Below are 2,450 nucleotides of genomic sequence, written 5' to 3'. Positions count from 1 at the left end.
TTATTATTTAAAATTTTATTAAATTTTTTTAAAAGATATATTGATTAAAAAATAATTTAAAATTAAGTTTATAAATTTTAATCATTAAAATAATAAAATAATATTTTTCAACTATATTTCTTAGCATTATTAATTACTTTAAGGATTCTATTTCCAATTTATCCAAATATATCAGGTTTCTCTTTAAAATGTTCAAAAAGCAAACCCATGACTAATGTCCTAAGTAAACAGTAGGTTTAAAAAAAATTAAAGAAAATGATATAAAAATCTTCTTCTTTAAAGATTTTTAGTATATAAAAAAAATATCCTACCAACTAATACCAGTGATAAATATTGGGGAGAGAAAATAATTTTAATTTTCAAATGATAATATCCAAAGATATTTAAGCAAAAGTAATATTTGACCATCAAATCACAGTGCAAAACAGTCATTTTGGCAAAATCCCTTGTCAGGTTATAGGAAGCTCTCCCCATTTCCAACAAAGTAGAGTTTGAGAATTCATTCCAATTATGGTCCCACCCCAGGCCTAAAGTTAGCAATTATTCACAATTTTTGGACCTTTCACCAACATGCCTTCCCATGGGCAATCCTGCTTTCCATTTATAAGGAAAATTTTATTCCTGACTTGACCATTCAAACTATTTTAATTTTCACATATAATTATTTTTAAAATATGAAATTCAAATATATTTAAATAAATAAAATAATCTATTAATTAATTACCAATGTGGCACACATCAATCACTAAAAGATTATGAAATTGAAATCATTACCATTAGAAGTGGAATTCCTAAAAACTTTTTCCATGTTCAAAATTAACTTATATATTCCATTCCTTTGAAACCTCCAGCTAATAGCCAGCAGTATCCTATTAATATGTAATCCCATCAACTTCCTTTCTCTTCAAGCTACATATCCATGATGCCCTATATATATAATTTTAATAAATCAAATAATAATTATTGATTAAAAAATTCTCTAAATATAATTACAAAGTGATGAAAAATCAATTGAATTATATTATAATTAATTTATTTAATTATTTTGCATCTCATAGTCATACCCTCCCTCAATTGAGTCCCATCTACGCTACACCCACACCCAAACAATCCCCATATATCCACGAATGTCTCCTCCCTCTATAAATAGGCTACCATTACCATGAGCAAGTCCAACTCCAATCTCCAAGCTTATAAGCTTAATTCAGATATACGTATATCTTCTACCTTTAACCTTAAGCTTTGGGTGAAAATGTCTGGCGTTTGGGTTTTCAAGAACGGTGTGGTCCGGCTCGTCGATAATCAAGCTGGACCTGAGTCTGTAAATGGAAGCGGTCAAGGGTCAAGTGGTGTTCGCCGGAAAGTGCTGGTTCACGTTCCTACTAATGAAGTTATCACTTCTTATGCTGTTCTTGAAAACAAGCTTTCTTCTCTTGGGTGGGAGAGGTACTACGATGACCCTGACCTCCTCCAATTCCACAAAAGATCCACAGTTCATCTCATCTCCCTCCCTAAGGATTTCAGCAATTTCAAGTCCTTGCACATGTACGATATCGTCGTCAAAAACCGTAACATGTTTGAAGTCAGGGATATGGAGTAGTGTTGCTTCTCTTGCTACTATATATGTCGCATATTAATCGGTGTGTTTGTATCTGTGTTATAATCCCAATCGAATGGTTCTAATTTATGTCAAGCATGCTATGTGTGCTTAATAACTAGTTTATGAATAGCTGATAATGTAGTTAAGGGTTTGCTTTGGCAACTGCGTAGTCGGTGACTGAGAGTCACAGTTTCTCGTGGGAATGAAAATAAGACTTCTATTGTGTGCCTTATTATATATCTGAGTTCTAACTCTTATATTTGAATTGGGCAAAAGAAACGTTAACCCATCTTCTTGGATGACATGACAATGTGGTTACTGGTATGCCTCATTAGCATTTGCGATGAAGTATATTATAGTTATGGTTGTCGGTGATAAGAGAGATGCAAATATTTTTGGTTTTTTGGGAGAGCAAAAGGTTTGGTTTAGTCACGTGAAGCTAGCCAACCATTTGCTTTGCTTACCAAGAACAGGGTGATGCGATGTTGTCTTTATGAGCAAGTGGAGAAGACAAGACTATCCAATTTGCATGGAGGCCTCAGTGGCCCTCACTCCCTCCCTCCTCACTCTCCTTCTTTCACTCTGTATACCGAGTTAAAACATCCCACTTTTCATTTCATTTTACTTTCATCTTACTTTCATCCAAATTCATGTTTAAATTGAATTTATTATAAATTTAAGATATAAAATATATAAAAAGACTTGAATGTCAAATAAATAAAATCCACGCATTTATTCATAAGTTTTTTTACTTAAACTGGCAAGGGTTTTTTTTGCTTAAACTGGCAAGGGTTTTTTTACCTACCTGATATAGAAAATTCTTTCCTAGAAATGGAAAAGAAGAGTTAAC

The 2,450-nt window shown here is 32.4% G+C and overlaps 1 protein-coding gene across 1 annotated transcript; it reads left to right on the top strand.

Moving 5' to 3' along the window:
• Positions 1–1,189: 1,189 nt before the first annotated feature.
• On the top strand, positions 1,190–1,835 carry LOC110642858 (flowering-promoting factor 1-like protein 3). Its single transcript, XM_021795040.2, has one exon. It carries the CDS (start codon positions 1,253–1,255, stop codon positions 1,598–1,600), a length of 348 nt encoding a protein of 115 aa, XP_021650732.1. The 5' UTR covers positions 1,190–1,252; the 3' UTR covers positions 1,601–1,835.
• The last annotated feature ends 615 nt before the right edge of the window (positions 1,836–2,450 follow it).

Source organism: Hevea brasiliensis, chromosome 4, assembly GCF_030052815.1.
Source record: "Hevea brasiliensis isolate MT/VB/25A 57/8 chromosome 4, ASM3005281v1, whole genome shotgun sequence".
NCBI lineage: Eukaryota > Viridiplantae > Streptophyta > Magnoliopsida > Malpighiales > Euphorbiaceae > Hevea > Hevea brasiliensis.
Note: the sequence above shows the minus strand (reverse complement) of the source record. Positions and strands in the feature narration are given on the sequence as shown.